General features: G+C 50.8%; 7 protein-coding genes across 7 annotated transcripts; 4 read left to right on the top strand and 3 right to left on the bottom strand.

Moving 5' to 3' along the window:
• Positions 1-153: 153 nt before the first annotated feature.
• NECHADRAFT_64426 (uncharacterized protein) lies at positions 154-1,881 on the bottom strand. Its single transcript, XM_003042397.1, has 10 exons — positions 1,791-1,881; positions 1,717-1,739; positions 1,639-1,657; positions 1,464-1,586; positions 1,383-1,405; positions 1,287-1,324; positions 1,087-1,224; positions 774-1,036; positions 542-713; positions 154-490 (listed from the first exon to the last, which is right to left on the bottom strand). The coding sequence occupies exons 1-10, from the start codon at positions 1,855-1,857 to the stop codon at positions 460-462; spliced, it is 897 nt and encodes a 298-aa protein (XP_003042443.1). The 5' UTR covers positions 1,858-1,881; the 3' UTR covers positions 154-459.
• A 731-nt stretch (positions 1,882-2,612) lies between these two features.
• On the bottom strand, positions 2,613-10,305 carry NECHADRAFT_97233 (uncharacterized protein; the record flags this gene model as incomplete). The annotated part of the gene is made up of 4 exons (XM_003042398.1): positions 2,613-4,572; positions 4,622-9,905; positions 9,999-10,050; positions 10,126-10,305. 4 exons carry the CDS (start codon positions 10,303-10,305, stop codon positions 2,613-2,615), a joined length of 7,476 nt encoding a protein of 2,491 aa, XP_003042444.1.
• A 2,780-nt stretch (positions 10,306-13,085) lies between these two features.
• NECHADRAFT_97234 (uncharacterized protein) lies at positions 13,086-15,671 on the top strand (the record flags this gene model as incomplete). The annotated part of the gene is made up of 8 exons (XM_003042304.1): positions 13,086-13,415; positions 13,477-13,798; positions 13,945-14,086; positions 14,136-14,247; positions 14,295-14,420; positions 14,474-14,516; positions 14,563-15,581; positions 15,633-15,671. 8 exons carry the CDS (start codon positions 13,086-13,088, stop codon positions 15,669-15,671), a joined length of 2,133 nt encoding a protein of 710 aa, XP_003042350.1.
• Positions 15,672-17,938: 2,267 nt separating this feature from the next.
• On the top strand, positions 17,939-21,277 carry NECHADRAFT_102013 (glycosyltransferase family 2; the record flags this gene model as incomplete). Its single annotated transcript, XM_003042305.1, has 3 exons — positions 17,939-18,013; positions 18,075-20,774; positions 20,824-21,277. The coding sequence occupies 3 exons, from the start codon at positions 17,939-17,941 to the stop codon at positions 20,959-20,961; spliced, it is 2,913 nt and encodes a 970-aa protein (XP_003042351.1). The 3' UTR covers positions 20,962-21,277.
• Positions 21,278-22,142: 865 nt separating this feature from the next.
• NECHADRAFT_86561 (uncharacterized protein) lies at positions 22,143-23,205 on the top strand (the record flags this gene model as incomplete). The annotated part of the gene is made up of 2 exons (XM_003042306.1): positions 22,143-22,159; positions 22,215-23,205. The coding sequence occupies 2 exons, from the start codon at positions 22,143-22,145 to the stop codon at positions 23,203-23,205; spliced, it is 1,008 nt and encodes a 335-aa protein (XP_003042352.1).
• Positions 23,206-23,794: 589 nt separating this feature from the next.
• Positions 23,795-24,838, top strand: NECHADRAFT_51872 (uncharacterized protein; the record flags this gene model as incomplete). The annotated part of the gene is made up of 1 exon (XM_003042307.1): positions 23,795-24,838. The coding sequence occupies one exon, from the start codon at positions 23,795-23,797 to the stop codon at positions 24,836-24,838; it is 1,044 nt and encodes a 347-aa protein (XP_003042353.1).
• A 35-nt stretch (positions 24,839-24,873) lies between these two features.
• Positions 24,874-26,484, bottom strand: NECHADRAFT_51830 (uncharacterized protein; the record flags this gene model as incomplete). The annotated part of the gene is made up of 4 exons (XM_003042399.1): positions 24,874-25,236; positions 25,286-25,660; positions 25,709-26,297; positions 26,348-26,484. The coding sequence occupies 4 exons, from the start codon at positions 26,482-26,484 to the stop codon at positions 24,874-24,876; spliced, it is 1,464 nt and encodes a 487-aa protein (XP_003042445.1).
• Positions 26,485-26,961: the final 477 nt, after the last annotated feature.

Consider the following 26,961-nt stretch of genomic DNA (forward strand, 5'->3'; position numbering starts at 1 on the left):
ACGAGGTCTTCCATGACCGTACTTGCACTGCTGATGTTGAGAGGAAGGCTATTCCTTTGTGAGCAGCGCAGAGAAGGGCTCAAGTGTGCTTAAGATGTCCTCTCCTGGTGGGCATTCACTGACTGGGTCTTTTATTTCGTCAACGTCGGTCGTTTTTATCACATTTCTTTTTGTCAGAGGATACTCTTGCTTCTCGTTGGAAACGTGAATGTACCATGCTAAGTTCTGGGATTGCAGGCCAATGCCATCATACCTAAGCTCTCATCCTACTTCAACGCCCAGAGACAACCACGAAACCCCATTTAAGGACCCTCCCCAAGACGAGAACAAATTTATAAAGTACTCCGCATGCACTAGGGCCATAGACTCGCTTTCTCACATAAATCAAGCTGGTGGGAGAATAACTATTCCAAGTTTGCAACGCCGAAGTCCAGAGCATTCTGCAAGTAGCAGGATGCCTTACTCGGGCTTCTTGGCATACACTGAATATCTATCCAGAGCGTTAGAAATGTTTTGGTAGTAGTTGGGCAGGTAAACTCACATAGGCCAGTACATATGGATGCCCAGGTTCTTAAAGTCCTTTCTGACTCCAGTCAGCAGAAGCTGCAACTCTTCGACGCTCCATCCCAGCCCGCCTGCCTCTCTAGGCCTCGTAAAGATGGCAAGGCTGAGTGGTTCCAGGGCCTGTACGCCGTTTTCATACGCCCACATGCCTATGAGGATGTTAGTATCTAATGCAAACAGGTATCTCTCGATCAGAGTTCAACACTTACCGATTTGCTTATACTTGGGGTCTCTAGCCCAGGCGCTACAAGGCCACTTCTCTTTCACCTCGACTATATTAACGAAGCCTGCATCCTTGAGCCAATCTTTGTAATAGAGGGCAGTGTTAAGTGGATGACCACCACCAGAAAACCCTTCCTGGAGCAGCACCGACCACTGGTACGCAGGGTGCTCTTCCTTGAGTGTACCATCATCAGATTGGAGAGGATATATGATATCCATAAGCTCGAGAGTCCCACCAGGTTCTAAATTGCTATCGGTAGCTTAGCTGACGATTCCATGCCTGGGGGAGATGACTGTTACTCATAGCATTGCTTCAAGTATCTGGACCAGTTTCGGATGGAGCCAGTCATGAAGCGCGAGAAGATGAAGTCGAATTTACTGCTGAAAGTCCAATCGTCTTCAAGATCATCAACGTAAAAGTTGACGTTGGGGGGAACACTATTTGGCCAGTGAGCAAAAGTCCATAAAAACATCATGCTCTAACTCCTCCCTTGTCTTACAATGATGGTTGAATAGGGCTGAGATCAACCCCGGTTACCTAGAAACTCAGTTGTCAGGGTACCCAGCGTCTGATAACGCTTGTATATTTCTCTTACTTGACTTTCGGGATGCTCGTCGGCTATACAACTGTCAAATGTCTGCTCAAAATGTACACTTATACGGACCTAGGGTCGTACCATAATCAATGGACCAGATACCAGTCCCGCAACCAGCATCAAGGACACGATTGAAGGGTCTGTCAGCTGGGGCACAGTGAAGGTTTCCGTCAAACGTGAATAGCAGCAAGTTATGCTGGAGATCTTTGATAAGTCAGACACACAGACGATAGAGTGGATGCAATGACACAAGTACCTAGGCGTTCATTCTCGGTCTAGGAACAGACGTATCAGCAGAATGTGTCAGACAGCAATTTAGAATAAATAAACTGACCTCGTCATTCGGAAGAACGTAGACTGGTATATGATCAGCTAATACGATCGGATGAAGAAGTCATCGATACTTACCACCGTCCTTATAAGCGTGATACGTCCTGCCATTTTCCTGCCGATAAGCAAGAATGCTAGATCCCATCGAGGTTGTGTCGCTGACGTTGTCCTAGCAGAGTTAGACAGGCTAATTCATTGTCATAGACAATCACATGAAAAGCTCACCCCTCCGAATGCAGAGTCAGCATCGTCATCTTGGGCCGCGGCCTAAAAAGATCATGAGAACAAAATCTTGTACAAGCCAAGGGACTCTCCAACATTGTCGTCGACGGCAAGCGGGCCATTATTGCCCTGGACGGGTGGAGGGCTTGTCCCCGCCGCCTGTTGTTCTGGACTGGCGCACATGCCCGAGTGCTGTGGTTTGAAGGTGGTTCGTACAAGGTGTTGCGTCTGACTTTATGTTAGACAAAGAAATAGGTCAAAGGTGAATGCGGAGGGGGCACGGTGAGACTAAATCGCTCACAAACCTCTGGGGCGGCCCGTATTTACAGGTGGCATGCATAGTCGACCTCTAACAAAATGCACCGTCGGATAAAGCAGAATGTTTGCCTCAAAGTACCCATCCTTGTAAAAGTGCATGACAAAGAACACCGTGTCTAACTATGTGCCGTGTCGGCTAGTTAAACTTTCAAGCCCTTGCACTGAGACAAGGTTGCATTACGTGTTGGCAGCGATGATCTATGCAGAAACAGGGATTGTACAGCTATACAGTGTCAACTGCACACGACGAACGTTATTATGTGCTCAAATATAGGATATTAACTGAGCAAAAAGGGTATTTATTAAAGTTTGCTTCTTAAACTATAGAAACAAGTGACGAAGATTAATCTACTTTCTTTCCTAATTCGTGCAAGCAGCAGCACCCTTGCTTGTCGATGTCACCCACTTGGTCGTCGTCGCCTTCACCGTCGATGTCGTAGTCTTGGAGACCGTGCTCCTCAAGGTCACCGTGCTCGAAGGAGTCAGCGTGGTCTTGGTGGTAGACCGGCTCGTCACCGTCTCGACGGGAAGCGTGATGGTGGACGTCTTCTGGGCGGTGCTTGTGGTTGTGGTCTTGACAGTTCCCGTCGCAAGCGTGGTGGTCGCCGTCTTGTAGGCGGTCACAGTCTTGGCGGGGAGGGTAGTCGTCTTCTTGACGGTGACGACCGAGGTGGAATCTTGCACAACTGTCGTGGTGGAAGCCTTGAGAGTCGTGGTCTTTCCAACCGTCTGGGTCGTGACAACCGTGGTGGTCGAGCTGGATCCCGGAATCGTAACTGTGGTGTACTTGGTAGCCACAGAGGTGGTCGTCTCAGAGACAGTGGCAGGCTTGAGTGTAGATGTCTTGCCTGTCGTCTTGGTCGTGATGCTCAGCGTCGTGGTAGTGCTTCCAGGGACAGTCGCAGTCGACGTCTTGACGTTAGTCGTATAGGTCGAAACAACTGTCGATGTCACTGTAACCAGACCAGCAGCGCGGACTTGGAGCTCAATGAAGTCGCGGTGTGTAAGACCGGCAGCAAGATCAATGGCCGGGTTACCATAGACGACGGCAGCCCTAGGCTTGATCGTTTCCACAGCCACAAGACCATCCAGATCACGACGCTTGTTGGTCGGAATGCAAGTAATGGTCGTCTTCTTAGTCGTGGTATCGGTTGAGGTGGTCACAACGGTCGAGTAGACGGTAGTCGCCTTCAACGAGGTGGTCGTGACTCCGCTAGATCCAGATGTAACAGTCTTGGTGCTGGTAACAGTGACAGCCTTGGGGGTAGACGTCTTGGTGGCAAAGGTAGTGGTCAAGACAGTCTCCTTGGACGTAACTGACTTGGGAGTCACAGTAGCACCAGTAGTTGTCACAGTCGTCGTCACAGCCTTGGCAGTGGTGGTGACCCAAGACGTGATAGTCGACTCAACCACATTAGTCGAAGTCTTGGTGACAGCGTTGGGGGTGATGGTGGTGCCAACGTCAACAGTCTTGGTCGTCTTGGAGGTGATGAGCTCGTCAGCCTCGGTTGTCTTGGAGGTCTGCGTGGTTGTTGTCTTCTCCACAGTTGTCTTGGTGGTAGGGTCAGGCGTGATGGTGGTTCCGACATCGATGACAGAGGTAGACTTGCTGGTGACAGTCTTGTCAGAGGCTGTAACGGTGGCGAAGAGTGTCTGGGACGTGGTGACTGTCTGAGTGGTGTAGACAGTGGTGTAGCTTGAAGTTCCAGTGGCAACAGCGCCTGCAACAAAGGGAGTAGCAGACACAAGGGTCGAGTTGATCCAGGCCGTGGCAGCGAAGAAAGTACCCAACTCAAACTGAGCAGCATCGGCACCAGACAGTTGCGTAGCAAAAGAGGCACGCTTGCTTGTGGAAGCTCCAGCGCCAGTGTTTTCATACTCTCCAAAGATGACGTTGCCGGTTCTAGGGTCAGCGTTGGTCCAGTCATCCCATCCAACAGCAGGAATACAGGAGCCAAGGTCAGACTCGACGTAGGCAACACGAGCATACTGGTTCCAGGGTCGGCCAAGGTAAATAGTCGAGTATGAAGCACCGTTGGCAGGGGTGATTGTGCACTGGTCAAAGACGAAACCAGCTGGCGTAGTGGTGTCCGTTCTCTTGTGAGCAGTCAAGGCGATACCGTTTCGGTTGGGTGAAATGGTCGACTTGAGGAAGTAACCAGCTCCAGATCCCCAGATCATGTCGATGTTGCCCTCAAAGTACGAGTTGTAGGCGAAGAAGAAACCGTTGATGAGAAGGGCATCCTGGTTACCGTAGACTTGGCAGCCATAGAGCGAAGCGTACTTGCTGCTCTTAACACCGAAACCAAGACTGGCGTAGCTAAGAAAAGTCAGTTCATGTTCATGTGAGAAGGAGATGCGTCACTTACTTGCTGGTCGTGCCGAAAGTGTTCTTGAAGTTGATGTTGACAGCCTGGAAATAGTTGCCAGTAGCATAGAAGGTAGCAGAATCCGAGTTGGAGGCGTCGGCCTGAGTGTCGATACCCTTGTCATAGGTGATCGTGACCTGGTTCTGGGAGTAGTCATCAGGCGACTCAGAGTATCCAAGGAAGATGGTAGTTCCGGCTCTCGCGAGGACAATCTGCTCCTTGTATGTACCAGGGTAGATGAAGACAGTGGGAGTGACCTTGCTGGAAGCAGGAAGAGCGTTGATGGCTTCCTGAATGGTGGCATAGGTAGTGACTCCATCAATGGCATCCTTGGAGACGATGTAAGCGCCAGCAGGAGGAGTTGTGCCACTGTACTCAGTAGTACCAGGAGTAGGCGTAACAACTGCGCTGGGCTTGGGCGTGGTGATCGAATCCCAGAAGGTCTTGTCGATCCAGTCGGTGCTGTCCATGACAGATGTGAGGGAGTACGAGTCGCTGGTCAGAAGCGTGGCATATCCAAAGCCCTCTCGAGCAGCCGTGTTCTTCTCCCAGCTACCAGGACCCTCGTTGGCATACTCAGCAAAGGTGATGTGGTCGGTTCGAGGATCAGTAGTAGACCAGATCTTCCAACCAGCAGGCTGAATGATGCTGTCCAGGTAACTGTTCTTGATCACCACCAAGGCGTAGGCAGAGTAAGGTCGTCCAAGGTAGACCTGTCCCTGAAGATCAACAGTGGCTGAGGCAGCTTCAGTGAAGAGACATTGGTCGAAGATGTAACCTCCGATAGCCGCGTCGCTCTTTCGGCTCTGGGCCGTGATGGCGGACTTGGCTCGCTTGGCTGCAAGAGTACATCCCTTGAAGTAAGCCTTGCTGTAACCCCAGATAAAGTCAATGGCACCCTCGATGTAGCAGCTCTCGTAGTACTGGTAACCATCTGTAGCGCCGTTGAGAAGAGTATCTTGCCAACCGACGAAAGAGCAGCCGTAGAAACCAATCTTGTTGCCGTAAACACTGGCAGCCAGAGCGACATAGCTGGGAGTGGAACCGTCCAGGTTGTCTGTGTTGATGAACTTGACGTTGTAGAAGGCAATCTTGGTGCTTGCAGTAGCGATAGTAGCGGTATCAGCGTTGCTTCGACCAGCAGGAATGGTGCCCGCAACAGAGAGACCCTTGGCTTGGGTGATGGTGACTTGGTTGCTGCTGTAGGTCTTTCCAGGCTCGGTTTCGGTGTATCCGATGATGGTGACAGGGCCAGGTCGGTTGATGGACGGGACTTGCTCCTTATAAGTACCAGGGTAAATGAAGATGACTTGCTCAGTTGAGTCCTTGGGAAGGCTAGCCAGGGCATCGGTCACGCTTGAGTAGGAATCCTCCTTCTCGCCATTCACTGAGACAAGGACTGCACCCTTGGGAGGAGCAGTGCCATCAGTGAGATGGTAGGGGAATGCGGATGCCGTCTCAGTAGGGGTCGTGGTAGACGATGAAGTGGAGTCGCCAATGGTATAGCTGGGGGCATAGTTGTACGCCTTCATGTCGAGCCAGCTAGTGCTACCAATGAAAGAACCCAGAGCATAGGGCGCAACCTCAGCCTCGGTAAGCTCCTTTGCAAAGCTTGCACGAGACGAAGTCCAGTTTCCGGGACCAGTGTTGTTGAACTCGCCAAAGAGTACGTCCGAGGTCTGAGGAGTGCTCGAAGACCACACAGCCCAACCAGCAGCGGAAATGTGCTTGTCGAGGTACGAGTTCTTGTAGACGACAAGCGCATACTGCGACCAAGGACGGCCAAGAGAAGTCGAGCCAAAAGAGGAGCCGTAGCTATCAGTGTAGGTAACCAAGCAAGTATCAAAGATGAAACCACCAGCCCAAGTGGAGGTCTTGCGGTTCTGAGCAGTGATATAGGCGTTGGGTGTGTTGGAAGCAATGTAGCACTGATGGAAGTAGGCCTTGCTGTAACCCCAGATGAAGTCAACACTGCCCTCGATGTAACTATTACTGAAAACCTGCACACCCTGGTTCACAAGAAGAGTATCCTGGAAACCCTTGAAGGCACAGCCATAAGCCGCCATGTTGGTGCCAAAGAAGTCACCAGCCAAAGCTGCTGTGCTGCTCGTCTGGGGGTAGGTGTTGGTGAAGTTGAGGTTGTACAGCGAGAGTCCTGCGTTCTGTGTGTTCTTCCAGAAGATGACGGGGGTCTCCTCGTTCCTGGATGCACTGGTCGAGTAACCCAGCTTGAACCAGATGAGAACCTTGTTCTGGGTAAAGTCGTTCTCAAAGCTTGTCTCACCACGGAGGGTGATGTGGCCGCTGGTGCGTGTGAGAGTGAGCTGCTCGTTGTAAGACCCAGCCTTGATGTAGATGGTGTAATCCTCACCGTCATTTGGGATGGCAGCAACAGCGGAGGCGACAGTGGAGAACTCATTTCCAGTTGGCGAAGGGGCAACGGTCAAGGTATTTCCAGCGATGGAGGCGCTTGAGGTGCTGGAAGCTGTCTCGGAAGCAGAAGTGGCGGCAGAGGTGGTGGTAGTGGAAACATCTTCCGATCCATAGACAGACTTGGGCCAGCCAGCGAATGGCGCGATGGCATCCTTATCAAGCCAGGAATCATCACCGAGAATGCTGGCGACCTTGTAGGAGGACGTGTCAGAAGTGATAGTGACAGCTGAAGCACGGGCCGAGGAGTCATATCCAGGTCCTGTGTTGTTTCCCTCAACGAAAGAGCCAGTGAAGGTGGAAGGAGAAGAAATCTTCCATCCAGCAGATGCAATGTGGCCATCGAGATACGAGTTGACAAAAGCAACATTAGCCTTGGTACTGTAGTCTCGACCCAGGTAGGTAGATCCTTCGGGTACCGAGCTATCAGAAGGCACAACGGCACAAAGATCAAAGACCAGACGAGATCCGCCATATGAGCTTTGGAACTTGTGGGCTGCAATGGTCTGGCTGGTAGTCGTTCCCTTAGTCACAATGACAGAGTTGTAAATGTAACCGGCGCCCTGTCCCCAGACAAAGTCTGTCGTTCCCTCAATGCGAGAGTGACTGAAGAAGAAGTTGCCATAATCGAGATACAGAGTTCCCTGAGACGATGCGATGTTGCAGCCGTAGAAAGCCACCTTGGTACCCTTGGCGTAGACGGCCAGAGCGACATAGTTAGTGGTGGCATCAAACGAGTTCTCAAAGTTGATGTTGTAGAAGGACACAAGCTTGGCCTCGTACTTGTTGGCAGAGAAGGTAGCAGTTCCAGAGGAACCACCGGCGCTTGAAAGGACACCGTTCTTTGCAGAGATGGTGACGCGGTTGTTCTTGGATGAGGAGCCATCGGTGCTCTGGCCACGGATGATGGTGGCGCCAGTGCGAGAGATGGCAACCTTCTCGTTGTAGGTGCCAGCCAGAACGTAGAGGTACTGAGTAGTGGCATCGTTGGGGAGAGCAGCCACAGCTGAGGCGATGCTGTTGTAAGACGCACACTTGTTGCCTTCGGGGCCAACGACTACGGCCGTGCTTGGCACAGACGAGGGCAGGGCACACGCGCCAGACGAAGTTGTAGCCGCAGTTGATGATGTCGCCTCAGTGGTTGAAGTCTCGTGGCTCTCAGTAGTGGAGGTTGTAGCGGCCTCGGATGACTCAGTAGTAGACTCGGCAGTTGTCGAGGTTGACTCAGCAGCAGTCGTTGAGGTCGTCTCAATGCTGGTGGACGAAGTCGTCTCCGCTGATGAAACATCCTTGGCATTGCTAGCCTTGATGGCAGCCAGGACACCAGAGTCAATCCAGTCAGTGTTGGAGACAGCAACCGAAGGGTTGACATTCTTGAAGAAGGTGGAGATGTCATAAGGCGCAAGCTCGTCAACCTTGGTGACCCAAGAGATGTACTTCTCCCGATCGGTAACATGGTTGGGGTAGCTACCGTCACCGGTAGTTCCAAACTCAATGTACTTGTTGGCAGCTGACTGCGTCTTGGAGTCAACGTAGACACCAGTAGCAGCCAAGAAACCAGCCAGGCTGGTGTCTCGGTAAACAACGACCGAACCGTCTCCATTACCCGCAGCCATGTAGACCTTGGTGTTGGTAAGTCCGCTCTTCTGGATGACGCTGGACGTATCAAAGACAATGGTGGAGTTGTACATGGTCGAGCCGACCAAGCCACCCTTGTTGTACACCAGAAGACCATTGCTCTTGGTGGCCGTGATGGTGGATCCATAGATGTAGAGAGACGGGGTGTTGTAGATGACCTTGTCCTGGGCCTCAATGTAAGAGTTGGCCACGATGGCGGATGACGTGCTACCCGTGATAGCGGCAATGCCAGCAGCGACGAACTGACAGCCGTAGAAAGCGTTCTTGGAGCCGCGGAGAAAGACTGCTCCTCCGGTACCTGCAGCCTGCGAGTTGGAGAACTTGATATTCTTCCAAGTCGTACCGGCGTTGTTGGCTACCGAAAAGGACAAGGCCGGGTTGGCACCGCCGCCATTCTCAATGACAACGCTGTTGGCAGTGTAATCACGCTTCTTGGAAACCTCTCCAATAACAGTGACAGTAGGCGTAGCAGCAATCACCACGTTCTCGGTGTAGGTGCCAGCAAGGACGGTGACAGTGGGGTAGCCGCTCGCTTGGGCAGTCTTGATGGCCTCATTGATGGCAGTAAAGTCTCCGCTTCCGTCGGCGGCGACTGTGAGCACTAGATGGGAGTCAGTCGATGTTGGGGCAACACTCTCTGAAGTGGTTTGGCCAGAAGATGTAGGGAAGGTGGATGTGGTAGAGAGGAAGTCCGTTGACGATGACGTCTCCGACTGAGTTGACTCTGTGCTGGATGATGTCTCCGACTGTGTCGAACTAGTCTCAGAGGATGATTCCGTGGCGCTGGTCTCGCTGGATGACTCCTGGGTGGTGGTGGTCCAGACTGAAGAGGATTGATCCGTAGTAGAGCCAGTTGAAAGGGTTTCCGGCTGAGACGAGGTTGTGGAACCAGTTTCAGTGGTCAGTGCCGTGCTACTCTTCTCAGAGGCTGATCCTGAAGTCGTAGATGTGTCGCCACCAGTTGTTTGAGTCGAGGTTTGAGCGGTCGTAGTCCAGCTTGAAGCAGTATCAACACTAGACTCTGTCGAGGCTGAGATAGAAGAAGTCACAGCTTCAGCCGAGGTAGTTGAGGATGGCAATTCGAAGGAGGATGACTGGCTGCTCGTTGGCTCCGTTGAAGTGGTGTCGCCAAGAGTAGATGATGTATCAGAAGATTGGGTGCTTTGCGTAGTGGACTGGTCGACATCCGACGAAGATTGAGTCGTGGTGGATGCGACTGTCAATTGCGTCTGTTGAGTATCCGACGAGACAGTTGAGGTAGCCGTAGTGAATGACGAATCAGAGGATGAGGGCCTGTTCGCTGGCCTACATGCCCTATTGAGGGCAGTGGAGGACGATGTAACAGTATCGACCTCTCGCTTCTCGACCCGATCGGACGGGTCATCTCGTAGCCAATGGGGTGCATCGGCCTCTCGAGGGAACAGATTGGTATCAACAAAGGGGAGGGTGTCAGGGGCAAGATGATTATCCAAAGGAGTGTCAAGAACGAATGTAGGGGAAGTGAAACGAGCGGAATGGCTGGACGAAGAGTGAACGAAATCAGGAACAACTGAACCTTCTTTTGCAAGGCCGCTCCCGCAGAGCAGCGGGAGCAGTAGCCAAGACAGTCTGGCCATGGTTTGCCGAGGGTCAGTAACCTGACGTTGTTCGTGTTGATTCGATCCAACACGAAGAAAAAAGAGAAGTCAAAAAGCAACAGCGACGTAGACAACGAAACGACCCACGGGTTAATGGGGGGAGATAATGATCATCTATTATCCTGAAAGCTTACGAATCTGCCCATGCATCACGCCTACCCCCAAAGTTCAGCTCTCCACCTGAACTGTCGCCTCTGACGTTCGAGATCTCGGTTCTCCCGGTGATAGTACTGTAAGGCTTCTTTCCCTATTGTACGAAAAAAGGGAAGCGACGACAGCTAAGAAGGAAACTATCGATTTCACCAACCCCGCCTGAAAGTTCTCGCACAGGGGACGGGCGAATGAGACATGGACCGAACCGAGTCAACAACGGACGTGAGAGCCGAAAGTGCCAAGTCTCGGCCGTAAAAACTGCTAGTCTCGGGAAAATCTGGCCAGGCGTTAACGGCGCGGCGTTGGATTCCAGATTGGGTGTAGGCTTGATTGACTAGAAGCTGAACGCCCTCACCAGAATGGTTCTATCCTTTGGGCTGGGACCAATTGGATCCCGCAGATGACGACGACTTTGAGATAGCGGTTGCAAACCTAACGGCCGCGGCGTCATGATAAGGCTCCTGAGTTCGGATACACTACCGTGACAGAGGGCCGGGACACGGTCCAGCCCCTGGAGGCCGCAGACTTTTCGCTCCAGGCTCTGTTTTTTTAAGACGCGTGACGATATTCGGTCAAAGCGAGATCTAGAACTATGCAGCAGAGCACACTGAACAGCCTGATGGTATCAGCTGGCAGCTGTCGAGGAAAAGACTCTGCCGACGCTCGACAGGGGCTTCACGCCGGCGACATCGGCAGACAAAATGGCGACTACCCATGGCGTTTTAGACTTTATCGTGACACTTTGACTGACACGTGGCCGTGGTTGTGGCGTCTCAATAGTTCGATACCGGATTGGCTCGGGATGTTCCGTTTGATTGAGTCCAGATGTTGTAACTAAAAGAGGTAAGTCATCCGTATGAGCCCCTGGATTTAACTCGTTCTCCAATTGGTGGGACTCAATTCTTCCGCCAGTCATGAGAAGCCTTAACCGCGAAGTGGGAGAACGACTGGTCTGTGTGAATCGGCATGGAGAAATTTCGGCAGCGTGAACATGTTGTTAATCCACCCAAGGCGTACGACGATGCCCATTTGAAAGATTTTCAGGGACCATCAGGTCTGGGAATCAGCGCGCGGCTCCAGCATTGCCAAGAGTCTGGAACAGATTGATCATCCATTACCGAACAGCTGGGCTGGTCAAGCTTTTCATATGCATGCATGGACCACATTTGATCGTCAGCAAGAATGGCAATCCTTTCGGGCCTTGCTTGCTTATCAGCTGGTAGATACCCTGACCATTGCACATGTTGTGGTGCCCCTGTTGTCCAAGCTGGTTACAGAGTCGGCTGGATGGAAATATGAAAAGTAAGATGCCGACTATTACTTATTACCATCTACAACGGATTCTCCATTTCCATGAGTTCTGTTTGTGGGTTATTGTTTTTTATCTCTCCTATCTCCGTTAATGATACTCTATCAATTTCTGGTCGGCCCCTTCCTCTCGTCGTTTCTCAAGCCCAATCCATTTTGTGAGGCTCGTTCGGTGTAAGTCCAATGATAAATATGCATTTTAAGGGCAATGTCAAATCATTCAACAGCAGAGAATCAGTTATACCCTCTTAGAGCTGGTAATAGTAGATGGCTAGATTGTAGAAACGCTGCTAGGTGAATGTTATGCAATCTCGCAAAGGATGTGGCCCGAAAACTGTCTGCCTTTGTTGGTCCAGACTAAAGGGGAACGGAAACGAAGTAAAATCTTCAAGGCAAAAAAAAAACATACTTCACTAAAGCGAAAAAGCGTTCTATTAGCGGATTCGCCATCTCACGCGAAGATGGGTGGGCAAACATGGCCAAGCCTTGCGCCATTGGGTAGGCTCCTCTGGATATGAGTCGAGGTCATGAAGAGAGAATAGGTTGGAGGCAAGGTATATCCGGGCTTGGTCTAAAGGCCGTGGCGTCATCCAAAATTTCGCCAAGGCGAGGGCCGAATGCTGGCCAGACTTGGAAGGTGATGATGTATGTGTTTCACGGTGATACGTGTGATGATGGTTCAGAGCAACATGTTGACATTGATGATACTGTACAAGTTATGTCATTAGAGACCCAACAACATTAGTGAAGAATAATTTCTATCTACTCATTGACGAAGCGTACTTTATTCTCTGACTTAGCTCTATTTAAATATGCGTCGAACCTGGATTACCACGGAAGCTGAAGGCCCATTGTTAGGGATTGTTCGGTGTAGGGTAGACGGAAGCCCTTCTGCGGGAACCGCGGATCAGCCAACGCCAAAGATGGATATAAACTGGAAGATATACATGGCGGCTTCTGAGGCTAGAGCCGCCATTTACGAAAGTCCCTTCATGATATTTTCCTTGGTTGCGTGAAGACCTCAAGCTGGGTCATGACGATTGTCATCCGGTCACGTGCTACCATGCCCTTGAAGTGCTCACGTGATTTGGCGTCAGAAACGCTCCTGGCTCCACCTTTTCGTCGTCGAGCTTGACACGACGCATGTCTACGGCACACCACACCTCAATGCCATTGTCAGATTCGAATTGTCAGTCTTTATGTTCACGCTGACTAGAATCCTTCCGAGAAGCTTCAATAGTCCGCGTCGAAATTGGAGTTCCAAAAGAACCGTCGCCACACCGCGTCGCGCTATCAAGATGAGTGCCTTCGAGGATGACGAATTCGGCTCAGGCGACGACCTCTTTGACGGGGTCACCGTGGAAGAGCTTGTACAAAAGCCAGCTGTGAAGCATGAAAGAGACTACTCAATAGGGGTAGAAGCTCTTAATCCCATGAAAAAGGCGCGACACACATTCGAAAACGCCGAGGACCAGTCGAGGCTTCGTCTTGCTGAAAAGATCTTGGCCGATAACTTTGGACACAAGTCTTTCAGACACGAACAAAAGGCAGCCATCAATCGAATCTTGGCCGGCAAGAATGCTCTTGTCGTCTTTCCAACAGGTGCCGGCAAGTCCCTGTGCTACCAGGTGAGCATTGCTATGCCTCTTCTGAGTCTCTCCCGATCTACCCTTACTTACTCCTCTTCAGATACCTGCAATTGCATTCCCCGAGCTCGATCGCCAAACGAACGAGAGACATCTCAATGACTCGGGCATCAGCATCGTTGTTTCACCCCTCATCGCCTTGATGAAAGACCAAGTCGACGCGCTCAAAAAGAAGGGCATTGCGGCAGAGTGTATCGACTCTACCAAGACTCGAGAGGAACTACAAGAGATCAACGCTTCCCTTCGCGAGGGAAAGCTTCGCCTGTTGTATTGCGCTCCAGAGCGGCTGAACAACGAAGGATTTGTCGAGATGATGAAGCGTGTCAAGGGTGGCGTCCGTCTCATTGGTGTTGATGAAGCCCATTGTATCTCAGAGGTGTGTTTGCCTACCCCAGCAATGTCGATCATGATGGCTAACAGATCACCAGTGGGGACATTCTTTCCGTCCAGACTATTTGAAAGGTTGGAGTCTCGCCTACCCGTTGGCCACCTGGGAACTGACACCGTCCAGTTGCTCGATTCGTCAAGGAGATCCATGCCGAGCGGGTCATTTGTCTAACTGCGACAGCCACGCCTCCTGTTGTTGATGATATCTGCGAGGCATTCGACATTTCCAAGGAGGGAGTATACATGACGTCCATGTACCGTCCAAAGTAAGTATCGCGACCAAGAGATTTTGAGATTCAGCAACTGACCCTTCAGTCTCATTCTGGAGGCCAAGGCCATGGCAACGAAGCAGGACAAATACGAGCCTCTTTTCGAGTTCTTGAGAACCCACTCAGGTTCTACTCTCATCTATGTCACCGTTCAGAGGGTTGTACAACACTACCCCGTGCCTTTTCGTTTACTGACACCATCCAGCAAGCAGAATCGTTGGCTCATGAACTTACCAAGAGCGGGTTCCCCTCTCACTTCTTCCATGCTGGCATGAAAGTGGACGAAAAGAAGAAGATTCAGGACGAGTTTATGGCTTCGAAAATCCAAATTGTGAGTTCGAGTATCCTCTTGACATCGTTCCTATATATCTAACATTTACGTAGGTAGTTGCAACGATTGCTTTTGGCATGGGAATCGACAAGTCAGGTAGGTTCACTTCCGTAACTCTTGAGAATCAGACTAATGGCTGAAGACATTCGCAACATTGTCCACTGGGATATCCCAAATACCGTCGAAGAGTACTGTCAGCAGGTTGGCCGAGCTGGCCGTGATGGAGAACAGAGCCATTGCGTGCTCTATCTTTGCCCCGAAGACTTTTACATCAAAGAGACATTTGCGCGAGGAGACTTGCCTTCCCGAAACTCCTTGCACAACCTTCTCACGGATATCTTTGATACCGAGGTTGTTACCAAGCCTATAGGCGACATGTTCAAAGCCAGCCATTACCATCAAGGGGCAGAATTCGACATTCGTCAGAGTCCGCTGAGCGTCATTTACGCCACTCTGGAACTGAGATTCAATCTCATCCGGGCAGTTACACCGGAGTACAGCTCGTACAAGTTTGAGGCGACACCCAGTTACTTTCCCCGTCTGAAGAACGACAAGTCTCCCGAAGCCAAGGCCATACTCGAAAACGCACGAAAGGCGAAGAAATATCACACCATTGACCCGTCTGAAGCGGCTTCACTCACAGGAACATCTCGCATGCAAATCGTCAAAATTCTCAACGATCTCAACGACTCTGGCGTCATCATACTCACTGTGGGCGGAGTGGAACAAAAGTACAAGATCCTGAAGGAGCTCCCAAGCATTGATGCCGAGATCGATGCTCTCACAGACGAGGTGTACGCAAGTCTGCAGCTGCGTGAAAAGCAAGCGCTGGAAAGAATCCAGCAGGTGATCAAATTCATCACTGGGCGAAAGTGCTTTGGTCTTTCGATTGCTGAGCATTTCGGGATGAGTCTCCCTGAGGGCAAGAAGAAGTGCGGACACTGCACATTCTGTCTCAGCGGCAAGGCTATTGAACTGCCCCCATCACCGCCCAAGACTTTGAACCGAACAGCAATTCGAGAAGTGCTTAATGCGACCGACGTCCGAGATGATGCGCGGTTCCTCGCGAGAGTTGCTTTTGGCATCAAGAGCCCACGGGTGACCAAACTGAAGTTGGACAGGAACCATGTGTTTTCGTCGATGGCGGATTCTAATTTCGAGGTACGTTGAGAAGCTACGATTGCTGTGATATTTACTAAGTGTGCGACGCAGATGATACTGAAAGAGTTCGAAAAGGCGTGTGATGAGTGATGTGAGACTGCTGCCTATCTGTTGTTTGCTGCACATGGCGCACAATAGCACCAGATAGTGTCGACGACTATCGTTTTTTTAGGGATTGTCCAGAGGGTTACCAAATGCGGCGAATGCGAGCGCTATGTACTGTTTGCTGTTCTAGCTGATGTGATATCCAGAATGTCATATTGGGAAATAGAGTGAGACGGCACAGTTGACCGGGGGGTGTCATGTCACGGAGAATTAATGGCTTTAACTAGCGGCTTATGGCTTTTTGTCTCTTTAAAAATTTGGGGTTGAACTAGGTATCAAAAAAAATGGTTTGCATGACAAACGAACGAACGAACGACAAGGATTGCCGTTGAAGCCGAAGCCGAGGTGGCGGAAACGAGATTGAAGTGAATCAGGCAAAATCATGCCAATGAATGACGACGCATTGACAAAAAGCTTACCGCCTGCTGACTACGACGGACACGGACAAGGGCAAAGTCGGATTTCTCGGGGCCGTTTCCTGTCAGATCTGCCTGGCGTGGTTCTGGATGGGGGCTAATCGTGAGGAATTGCCCCAGTTGAGAAGCTATTTCCAAGGTTCGAGGTGAGCTTTCGGGAACGAGAAGCCGTGTCGTGCTCGTAATTCGGTTGCTGGGTGCATATCCCGATGTCTCGGGTTGATGCCCGACAAGGAAGTGATGCATCACAAGGGTCAGTGTCAATAGTTCTCAGGCACTTCAACATTATTAGACGTGTCGACTTTTTCAGCTTGAAAAAAAAAAAAAAAAGGAGTTTAAACACTGCCTGCTCGTCACAAGCTGGCTGGCAGACGATGAATGCGCTGTTAAAAGTCGTGCCACCTGGACATGCGTGAATGTGGCCACCTGCGACAAGGCTTTTCCGGGGGCGACGGCAGATCCATAGCGCCTTTGGGCCGTGACAGGCTGTTTTTGCAGCGAGTGTGGCTTGCGCAAGGAGATGGAGGCGACAGGACGTTTGTACACAGTGCTGAAGACGGAGTTGGCCTCGGATCCCAAGAACTTGGAAGAGAGAGTCCTAGAATTGTGTGTCTGTTTTGGGCGTAAAATGTCTTGACGTCAACTCCGTTTGACCTTTTAAACGGTTGTAGGATCGAATGGACGATGGATGCTGACATTCCTTCCATGGTCAAAGATGGCAAAGAGCGCGTGCTTTTTTGTCTGACCTGGTCCCGTCATTGCGTGGGTCATGCAAAAGAACAGGAGACGGCAAGCCACAGGAGACGGTACAGGGAGACGAGATGCACTTTTCCGGGGTACGTCGTTTTTCTTCTGGTCGCAACAAAAAGCCACAAGAAGACAGAGCGAGAGCGAGCTCAGCCATCAAGTGGAGTGGTGATGAATAAATCTGACTGTGTTATGCTGTGCAAGCAAGGCAACCGAAGGACCCGAGAATTGTCTCGCTTCTTCTTCTCCCTTCTATTTTGAACTGGCATTGCCAGCTGGCGTGGGGTAGACACTGGAAGTCAACTGTATTTGTACGGAGTCAAGGTGGAGTGTAGCCCTGACCGCCGATCACATCTACCTCAAACGTCGCGGGCCTCGCAGGGAAAACGGTCACTGACGTAAACACGTCACAGCGGGACAAAGACAGGGGTGCACAGTTTGCTTGGCCCTGAATTACTGGGCCATTAACAGGGGGCCCCGCCTGTAGCATGATGGGCCATGGGATAAAAAAACAAGTGGATGCTTGCAGCGGTAGTTGCGCGATACGAGGCTTTGTCACACAACCAAGGACCCAACAGCAGACCTACCCTTGCTAAAAATAGTCATTTTGTTCTATTTTTCTTGAATCTTTTCACAGTGTGTTTTGCTGACTTGGAAGGAATCTACATCATCTTTGTAACTTCGTGCTCAGCCTGACTCCGACGTCAGTATCGGTTGACCCGGGCCAACCAGATTTTGTACAAGCACCTTTTGGTGGGGATGTACGTTACGCGGCAGGGTAGATCATTGACAATAAGGATCAGGATCCCCAGTGTTTTTTTCTTTCCTTCTCAGACAGACTCTTCTTCTCGATTGAACAGAAAAATTCTTGTTTTTTTTTCTTTGTCTGTGTAGACTTGTTTGTTACGTACTACCGTGTCCTCTCGTTTCATCAAGGGGGATCAAGAAGAATTCCCATCTTTCCATCATCGTCGTTCGCTTTTTTTTACTCTGCTTTCCCACTTCCCGAAGCTCCCGGTAAACCCGTCATCGCATGCTCTCAAGCTAAGCTACTTTTGACGGACTGACGGGGTCAAACCAACGTCCATCATGGTCTATAACGAGCACGGCCAGCAAAATTATGATGCCCCGCGGGAGATGCAGGATCTCCCAGCGGGACAGGCTGTGAGTTTTGGAACAGAGTAATAAATTTTATGAGGCCATTCACATTGACTTTGCTCTTTAGTACCATTTTGGTGGTCCGCCGCCCGAAGAACCCGGCGATCCCACCCGCCAGCCCCTACAGCCCCTACAGCCCTTACACGACTCATACTCGCCCGTATACGACCAGTTTACACCTCCCGGTACCCATCATGGCGTGAACCCAGCTTCAACAACCGACTTTGGCAACCTTACACCACCACCGGGTATCAACAATCCTGTACCTGGGGAAAACGATTCTTCTCGAGATCTCCTCCATGATCCATACGGCCACGGCGGCTTTGGCGGATACGGCCATGACCCCAATCACCTGGGGTCTCCGGACTTGGAATATGACGTCGAGGCTTCGAGGTTGGCAGAGTCGAGACTCTCGGTCATTCGAAGAGCTGCCACCATGCAATCTTTTGACCAGAACGAAACCCTCTCGGTGCCAGGCTTTGTACAAGGACGTCCAGACTCGGCGTACCACGATCCAGAGGAGAGTTGGATGGAGCGACAGCAACAACAACCCCTCACCCGCGGCCTCACCCGATCGCGAACCCGCAAGGTCAAGCTCGTCCAAGGTTCAGTCCTGAGCATCGACTACCCCGTCCCTAGCGCAATCAAGAACGCCATCGAACCGCGATACAGAGATGCTCCCGGGAGCGTACAGGAGGAATTCACAAAGATGCGCTACACGGCCGCCACGTGCGATCCCAACGATTTCACTCTGCGCAACGGCTTCAACCTCCGCCCGCGCATGTACAACCGCCACACGGAGCTACTCATCGCCATCACGTATTACAACGAGGACAAGGTTCTCCTCGCGCGCACGCTCCACGGAACCATGCAAAACATCCGAGACATTGTGAACCTCAAGCGCTCCAAGTTCTGGAACAAGGGAGGTCCCGCGTGGCAAAAGATTGTCGTCTGTCTCGTCTTTGACGGTATCGATAAGGTCGATAAAAACGTCTTTGACGTGCTGGCGACAGTCGGCATCTACCAAGACGGCGTCATCAAAAAGGACGTCAACGGAAAGGAAACGGTTGCTCACATCTTTGAGTACACGAGTCAAATCTCTGTCACGCCAGATCAACAGCTCGTCCGACCTTCGCACGACAAGCCGCATCGTAACCTCCCGCCCGTGCAGTTCATCTTTTGTCTCAAGCAGAAGAATAGCAAAAAGATTAATTCGCATCGATGGTTGTTCAACGCATTCGGTCGTATTCTGAACCCAGAAGTCGCTATCCTCATCGACGCTGGAACGAAGCCCGGTCCGAGAGCTTTATTGTCTCTGTGGGAAGCCTTTTACAACGATCGCGACCTTGGCGGCGCTTGTGGAGAGATTCACGCCATGTTGGGCAAGCGAGGCATCAACCTTCTAAACCCCCTCGTCGCGGTTCAGAATTTCGAGTACAAGATTTCCAACGTGCTCGATAAACCCCTAGAAAGCGCCTTTGGCTACGTGAGTGTTCTTCCAGGTGCCTTTTCCGCCTATAGGTTCCGCGCCATCATGGGTCGACCGCTGGAACAGTATTTCCACGGAGACCATACGCTTTCTAAGCAGCTGGGCAAGAAGGGAATCGACGGCATGAACATTTTCAAGAAAAACATGTTCCTTGCCGAGGACAGAATTCTCTGCTTCGAATTGGTCGCCAAGGCGAGTCAGAAGTGGCATCTCAACTACGTCAAGGCGTCCAAGGGCGAGACAGACGTGCCAGAGGGCGCAGCAGAATTCATCAGTCAACGACGAAGATGGCTGAATGGATCTTTTGCTGCGTCTCTTTATTCTCTGATGCATTTTGGTCGACTGTATCGATCTGGTCATAGTATCATCCGACTCTTTTTCCTGCACATTCAACTCTTTTACAACTTCTTCAACGTCTTGTTCAGTTGGTTTTCGCTAGCTGCGTATTATCTGACGACAACCATTATCATGAAGCTGGTTGGTACGCCTCAGGTTCTTTCAGGATACCACGGATGGCCATTCGGCGATACAGCAACGCCCATCGTCAACGTCTTGATCAAGTACATCTACGTCGCCTTCCTGGTTCTGCAATTCGTCCTCGCCCTTGGAAACAGACCCAAGGGATCCAAGTACAGCTACATCGCATCTTTCATGGTTTTCGGTCTCATCCAGCTGTATCTTCTCGTGCTTACTGGTTATCTCGTCTACCGAGCCTTCACCACCACACCGATCGAGGAGCAGATTTCTTTCGCATCCGGACAAGCCTTCTGGGATAGTTTCTTTGGCGGCGGTTCTGGTATTGCCGGTCTGATCGTCATCGCGCTCGTTACCATCTACGGTCTCAACTACATCGCGTCCTTCCTCTATCTCGACCCATGGCACATGTTCCACTCGTTCCCCCAGTACATGATTCTCATGTCGACCTACATCAACATCCTAATGGTGTACGCCTTCAACAACTGGCACGATGTCTCGTGGGGAACAAAGGGATCTGATACAGCTGAAGCTCTTCCTTCTGCCAAGGTCATCAAGAATGAAAAGGAGGCCGTCGTTGAAGAAATCGAGCAGGAACAAGAAGACATCGACAGCAAATTCGAAAAGACCGTCTGGCGAGCCCTGGCTCCCATGAGCGAAATGAACCAGGAAGAACCCGAAAAGAAGGACGTGGAAGATTCATACAAGTCCTTCCGAACTGGCTTGGTCATTCTCTGGTTGCTTTGCAACATTGTCCTAATCGTCTTTGTCACGACGGACGATTTCATCACCCTCGGCGTCTCTGTAAGCACCCCCGATTTCTTCCTCTCAAACAGCACTAACAATCTCGCAGAAAGCTGCCGACGTGCGAACACCCATGTACTTCCGATTCCTCCTTTACGCAACAGCTGTGCTGTCCATCATCCGATTCGCCGGTTTCCTCTGGTACATTAGCCGAACCAGCATCATGTGCTGCATCGCGAGAAGATAGAGCTGTCTGCGCTACTAGTCAACGTGTCTATGAACTGTTTTTTTCTTCTTCCTTATGAGGTAAAATTAGGGCAACTACATTGCACTCAGGAAATCCTTTTAATTGTTTGATCTTTCTTCTGTTGGATGCATTGGTCCTCCTCGCCGGGCTAATTGGCGTTGTTGTTATTGTGAAGCCACTCTGATCATCATGGCAGGAGCCGAAGGAGGAAGAAGGCAGGTCTTCCCTAGGAAAGATGGCATTGTATTTGGCGTTGGATAATAGGTAGATTGTTGACCTGCTTGTTTAATTCTATTCGGTAATATGGTCTAGAATCATTTTCTGCATCTTGAACTTTTTTTGCGTTTTTATAGTTGGCAAGTGACATGAAGAGACAGCAGTATCAATCACACCTGATCACCACATTTCTCATCTCGACGGGCACAGTTGTAACGTATTGATGGAACCAAACACAATGTCGCATATGCCACTATCACGACGTAGGTCTACAGCGGCCTTGAGCTGTGTCGGGATATTCGCATACGGATGGGGACGGCAAGGGGGCAGCCGCGCAAAAGTTAAAAGTTAATATTTTTCGTATATCTAAGGCTGATTGAGATGTATCGGGATGAGCCTCACATCGTTGATGCCACCACGTATTGCTTCGGCCAATGTTATCACGAACAGTTGGAGCCAGCAGCCCAACTTCACTTTGATCGAACAGCAGATGTACCCTACACGCCACATCCGTTCTGAAAGAATCAAAAGCACTTCCCCCTTTCTCATTTAGTTTGATTCACATCATCTTAACATGCAAGGACTAATCTGTACCAGCAAGCTCTGAGCAGACGCAAGTAAGGCACAAGGGTCGTCTCTGAACGAACGACTCTTGACACCACTGTCTCAAGCACAAATCCAACACCTATCAAACATGACCTCCACTTCCTGCCCCCTGAAATCCCAGCCCTGTGAATCTACCCCAGATCCGCATTAGGAAATTAATCGGGCCAAGATCTAAAAGTAGGCGGACATTTGTAATCGCGCTAATTTGGACTGGATTCCAAGGGCGAGATTGTCGCTTACAAATGACCCCGCTGCGGCGCGGTTTAAACACTCATGGGTTATATCATGGCTTCATCAGCCCATCTATATATGGGTGTGCTGTCTCAGAGAATAGCTGCAAGTTTGAGATTCAAGCGAACATGACCAAGATCTTCCTGTAACCTTGATAATCTTTGTCCCCCCTGAGTTTAATCAAACTAACTCCTGGACAGGACTGGTGCCACTGGCTACATCGGTGGTGATGGCCTCCACACGTTAGTGAAGGCGCATCCCGAGTACGAAATTACCGCGCTTGTTCGAAGCAAGGAAAAGGGTGACCTGGTCACTAGCCAGTATCCCTCGGTTAAGTTAGTCTACGGCGATCTAGACGACTTTGACCTTCTTGCCGAGCAAGTCTCCAAAGCGGATATTACCTGCCACTGGGCTAGTTGCGAGCATGAGGCCGCCGCCAAGGCTATAGCTGAGGGAATTTCACGCAAGGTCAAGGATAATGCAGGATTTGTCATTCACCTGTCTGGAGCCGACATTATCTGCTACCCTGACCTGAACGATGAGACTTATGGTATCAAGAGGGACCAGGTGTTTGACGACTGGGATGGCATTGGCGAGGTCACCTCGCCTCCTGAGAGTGCTCCTCACAAAGAAGTCGACTTGGCTATTCTTGGTATTGGCAGCAAGACCGCGATCGTCTGCCCCCCTACCATCTACGGACCAGGTCGTGGCCCTGGTAACCAGAGAAGCATCCAGGTTCCTGAGCTAGCGCTGTATAGCTTGAAGAGGGGTGTTGGTATCACTGTGCAAGGAGGAGAGAATATTTGGAATTCGGTTCATGTGCACGACTTATCCAAGTTGTGGCTGAAGCTTGTTGAGGCCGCTGCGCAGGGTGGAGGCAAGGCTGACTGGGGGTCAAAAGGATACTACTTTGTCGAGAACGGAGACTTTACCTGGAAAGCCATTACGGAAAAGATTTCTCAAGAGGCAAAGAAGCAAGGTCTTTGGGAGCATGAGAAGGTGGAGAGTTTGAGCGTTGAGGATGCGGACAAGGTGTGGTCCTATGCTTCTTTCTTTTGGGGAACCAACTCTCGCAGTCGAGCTATTAGAGCTCGCAAGATATTGGATTGGGAGCCTGTGGAGAAGGATATCTTTGCAGATGTAGTTGCGGTTGTCAAGGCAGAAGCTGCTGCTTTGAAGCTGGCTGAGTAGACGCGCTCTACGGTAGATTGAAGGGGACATCAATACACCTATCTACCAGTAATTCTTTTTCTGAAATGCCGCAAGCACCAGTTGGATAATTACCTCTATATGTTTCCGGGAAACTTTAACCCCAGACGGCTGTTTAATCAAGTCGGCAACTGGAAACAGTTCACAAGGCTACCTAGGAAGTTTGGGATAATCATTGACTCGGCTCAGTTGTCGCATCTGACTCGGCTCTTGCATCCGTGACTCGGCCCAACCGCGTGACTGAGTAAAAAGGATCCGCGCCGCGTCAGTTCCAGAATCGGCCTTTGATCCCGGGAATATTTTGAAGGTTTCTGGAAGCTAGAGAAGTCCATTTGGCCAATCATTCCGACATATCGGCATCAACCACCGACCTTTACTCAGGTCGCTATCTGGATGACAATAGCTCGGTATGTCGGAAGGGGCAAGTCACCGCGTAAAGGATGTGTATATGATAACGAGGACGAGTATTTTAATCGACATATCTTCTAAACTCTAACCCTTGACTATTGAGTTTAACTATCATCGCAATTGAATCATTACTCATTTTTGACAAACCTGTTTAAACATCAACATGCGAACTCTTCGATACATCTCCATCGTCGGCTGCCATGCCGAAGGTGAAGTCGGCGACGTCATTGTTGGTGGCGTGCGAGATGTTCCCGGCAAGACAATGTATGAGAAGCTCGTTCATTGTCGAGATAAGGAGGATTCGCTGCGACAGCTCATTCTCAACGAGCCACGAGGCCGATCATCCATGAACACAAACTTGCTTCTCCCTCCGACAGACCCAAGAGCGGATGCAGGCCTCTTGATCATGGAAAGTACCGAGTACGCTCATATGAGCGGATCCAATGCCATGTGCACAGCTACTGTCCTTTTGGAAACAGGCATGGTTACGATGAAGGAGCCCGTCACAGAATTGGCTCTTGATACAGCTGCAGGCTTGGTCACCGTCAAGGCACAATGTGACGCTGGCAAGTGCAAGTCTGTCAGCGTCGAGAATGTCCCATCTTTCGTCGACACACTCGACCTGCAAGTTGATGTGCCGGGACTGGGTGTTATTTCAGTTGACATCGCTTGGGGTGGCATGTGGTACGCCTTCGTCAAGGCTTCCGATCTTGGTCTCAAGGTTGAGAGTGACAACGGAGCTAAGCTGGTCGAGCTTGGAGAACGAGTCAAGGACTACGTCAAGGCCAAGCACACCCCGATACATCCCGAAAACGATGGCATTCGTGGAGTCACTGTTATCTCCATCACAGAGAATCTCAAGGAAGAGGAAGGCTGCAAAACTGCCATGAACACAGTCGTCGTCTCTCCAGGTCGTTTGGATAGGAGTCCTTGTGGAACAGGCACATGTGCCAGGATGGCAGTCCTGCATGCACGAGGTCTCTTGAAGGTTGGAGAGGTATTCAAGCATAGGAGTATCATTGGTACCGAGTTTATCAGCCACATTCGAGGCACTACTCAAGTCGGTAACCGCCAGGCTGTGTTGCCAACTATTCAAGGAAGAGCGTGGATTTCAAGCTACAAACAGATCGTGCTGGATCCTACTGACCCATTCCCAGAGGGTTTCAGGGTTGGCGATCAGTGGCATGTATCTGGTGGTGTATCTTAGAAGACCCTGGATAGACTGGAATCACATAGCGAGATCTATAGCTTCGACCTCAATGCCTGCTTCTCCTCGGCCAACTTTCTCTTGCGTCTCCATCCTTCCAGTTTGGGAGCCACCATGCCAGCCCAGATCTCTAACCACTTTGGATCGAAAGGAGGTAGTGTTCGACCATTGGTACCTTGCGCTGGTTCCCCAGCAATGTCCCTCAAAAACTCGAGATACTTGTCGTAATCAGGGGCAATAGAGTAGTAATCTTTGCCTCCCTTCTTCTCGGCGACTCGCTTCCGCTCCCACTCGAGCTGCTCAGGAACTGAAGGCAGCGGCTTGGCCCTTCCAGAAAGTGTTCTTGCGACGGCCACGGCCTGCCATTCGTATGCTCTGAATGTGAAGCCGCCCCCGAGCTAAAGGTGTGGTCAGCTTATGAAACAGGTCACGAGATAAGGGACATACCATTCCAACAAACGTTAGGGTTGGGTCTTCAATGTTCCATGTGTGTTGGTAGACGCCAGGAAGTCGCCGGTAGGCATTCTTGACCCGGGATTGGACTTCAGGTAGGAACGGAAAGCTAAAGGTATATCCCGTTCCGTAGATGATGTGATCTACCTTGTCCAGCTGCGTGCCGTCGGTGAAGTGAACCTTGCCAGTCTCGGGATCAAGGCGACTGATAGCTGGCTTGATGGCTATCTTGGGATGTGTAAATGGTTCCCAGCCAAATGCCGGGATGGGATCACCACGTATTGATGCGTATACAGGCCCTTCAGTGAAGTCGAGGATTTCGTGGATGATCTCGTGTGAAGACACCGAGGCACCGACTACAATGACACGCTATGGGGGTTAGTTCGCTATTCCGCTTGTCTTCGGAATCGCACTCACCTTTCCTGTATACTTGGGCCCTTCCCTGAAATGCTTACTGTGCTGAACAACCCCAGGGAACCTTTTGTCAAACTCGATGAGTCCGGTAACCTCTGGAAACCAGGGAACATTGTAATGACCGGATGCAACGACGAGGGCGTCAAAGGTCTCGCGCCACCAGTAATTTCTGCCATTGACGACTTTGCGGAGAGTCAACACCCACTCACCATTCTCCTTGACAGCACGCTCAACTGTCGTATCCAGCTCAAGCAGCTTCTCATGGCCACCTCGAGAAAAGATGCCCTCTATCCACTCACGGATAGTCGTGTGGTGACGGAAAGGAGCGTTGGGTCCATACTCATCCAGACTGCGCTGAGAGAGCTTGTCTGGGAATGGCTCTTGAGTGAAGCTCATGATGGCGGGCGTGATGTTGCTGTGAAGGTTCTCATGAATGGCTGTGTCTGAGAAGCGGTACTGGTGACTGTTGACAGCCTCGGAGACAGTTGTAACAGCTGGGAGATTCTCTGGAATTGGCACAGCGGTGTCAGCATCCCCAGCAAGCACCTTCTTCAAGGACGGAATCCCGGCTGGCAGATGAGGTGTGTGAATCCTAGATAAGCGTGAGCTCCCAATTGCGACTGTAGAGTAACTGAAGCTCACCATGTTCCCCCAACACCAGCTCGGCGGTCAAAGACACGAATCGTGTCAAACGCTCCCTCCTTGACCAAGGCATCAGTAGCAATAGCCCCAGCGGGACCGGCGCCAATGACGGCGACACGACGAATCTGACTAGGCATATCTACAGCCTTGACGACGCAATTGCCAGTCCCCAAAGTAATCAAGCGTAATAGAAAAGACAAGATTCCGTGAGACATGTTGAGGGACAAATGTCGTCTTAAGAAATGGCGGGCTCGGTTCAATTGGTTCCGAAACCGGGCTAACTTGATTACGCCAGATGTCTCACGATGGCGTTTATGCATGTTGAAGCACGTAACACCAGAAAGATATGTACGTGATTCTGATGACTCCAATGAATGGGTAGGATAAGATATGAGGCCCACCATAGTTTGATAGTAGGTGAGAACGCGCGGGGGAGGTGCTGGGGTGAGAGATATTGTTCCGACTTTTGAGCTCAAGAGTGGTAAAGATTGTCCGCGATTTCTGACAAATGCGGCTTGGCATAAATATCCATCGCCAATTATACATTGAGCAGCTTGATAAGACCTTGTGCACATTGAATCCACGTTGAGTGCTGCGACATCGCTTCTCATGTC

The sequence above is a fragment of the Fusarium vanettenii genome, assembly GCF_000151355.1.
Source record: "Fusarium vanettenii 77-13-4 chromosome 11 genomic scaffold NECHAsca_36_chr11_2_0, whole genome shotgun sequence".
Taxonomy (NCBI): Eukaryota; Fungi; Ascomycota; class Sordariomycetes; order Hypocreales; family Nectriaceae; genus Fusarium; species Fusarium vanettenii.